The sequence below is a fragment of the Micromys minutus genome, assembly GCF_963924665.1.
Source record: "Micromys minutus genome assembly, chromosome: 2".
Taxonomy (NCBI): Eukaryota; Metazoa; Chordata; class Mammalia; order Rodentia; family Muridae; genus Micromys; species Micromys minutus.
Window position 1 is genome coordinate 45,329,070 of NC_137971.1, and position 1,590 is coordinate 45,330,659.

Consider the following 1,590-nt stretch of genomic DNA (forward strand, 5'->3'; position numbering starts at 1 on the left):
ATGGGTATATCAGCTTTGGCTGACACTTGTATTCTTTTAGGGCCTGCATGATGGCTGTCCAGGATATTCTGCCATTACAGTCTCTGTTTAGCAGTTGAGTGTGATTCTGATTAGTCTGCCTTTATATGTTACATGACCTTTTCCTCTTACTACCTTTTTTATTCTTTCTTTGCTTTGGGCACATTGCCTTTTGACTATTATGTCTCTGGAGGTTAAGACTGCAGATAATTTGAGATTTATTTCCAAGGTTAATCTCAGAGTTATCTTTAGGGTTAAAACTACAGTTAGGGAGAGTAGGGTGCTGTGGTCGGAGCTGGAGGGCGAAGCCGGTGGAGTGAGAGGATGGGCGAGCAGCCTGGATGCCAGAATGGATAACCGCTTCGCTACAGCGTTTGTGATCGCTTGTGTGCTTAGTCTCATTTCCACCATTTACATCGCGGCCTCCGTAGGCACCGACTTCTGGTATCGAAGCCCTGGTCAAGAGAATTCAAGTGATTCCAATAAAGTTGCCTGGGAAGATTTCCTTGGCGATGAGGCAGATGAGAAGACCTACAACGATGCTCTGTTCCGATACAACGGCAACTTGGGACTGTGGAGACGGTGCATCACCATACCCAAAGACGCTCACTGGTATGCTCCACCGAAAAGGACAGAGTCGTTTGATGTGGTTACAAAATGCATGAGTTTCACACTAAATGAACAGTTCATGGAGAAATACGTTGATCCTGGAAACCACAACAGTGGCATTGATCTGCTTCGGACCTACCTTTGGCGTTGCCAGTTCCTTTTGCCCTTTGTTAGTTTGGGTTTGATGTGCTTCGGGGCTTTGTGCCTGTGTGTGCCGCAGCCTGTATCCCACCATTGCCACAGGCATTCTCCAACTCCTTGCAGGTCTATGTACACTGGGCTCCGTGAGTTGTTATGTTGCTGGCATTGAACTACTACATCAGAAACTAGGACTGCCCAAGAACGTATCTGGAGAATTTGGATGGTCCTTCTGCCTGGCCTGCGTCTCAGCGCCCTTGCAGTTCATGGCGTCTGCTCTCTTCATCTGGGCTGCCCACACCAACCGGAAAGAGTATGCCTTGATGAAGGCCTATCGCGTGGCGTGAAGGGAAGCTGCCTGCCTGACGATTACTATTTTTAATATTTTTTTTTACTATTGAGGTTTTCCCTTGTCTTCCTCTCAGTTGTCTTTAATTTTTATTTTTGTGGATATGCCATTTTATTCTAAAAGTCCCTTTTATTTATATACAGTGCCACTAAATACCATTAGAAATGTGTGTAGTTTTCTTTGAGTGACTCAGTCTTTTTTACCAAACTGACCTAGGTTCAGAGTTCAGACAGAAAGAACTTTAGAGATGTGACCCAAATTTGTAAAGAATATTAGCAGTGGAAAATTGACCCAAAACAGGGTCTGTTAAGGTCTGCTAAATCTAGTAGAAACTGAGTGAAACTAGAACTGACTTCTGTATGATGCCTGTTATCAGTGTCAGAACTTCATGTCTCCTTTCCTCTTGTTAGTAGTCAGCTAGCAGAACCGCGTTCCTAAAGACGTGCATATAAAATTGGGAAACTAATATCTGTGTC

The 1,590-nt window shown here is 44.4% G+C and overlaps 1 protein-coding gene across 1 annotated transcript; it reads left to right on the forward strand.

The window, feature by feature from the left end:
- Window positions 1-307: 307 nt before the first annotated feature.
- On the forward strand, window positions 308-1,112 carry LOC308416326 (claudin domain-containing protein 1-like; the record flags this gene model as incomplete). Its single annotated transcript, XM_080911277.1, is given in 2 exon segments — window positions 308-819; window positions 821-1,112. Coding segments are annotated over 2 exon segments (744 nt in total). The 5' UTR covers window positions 308-367.
- Between the last annotated feature and the right edge of the window lie 478 nt (window positions 1,113-1,590).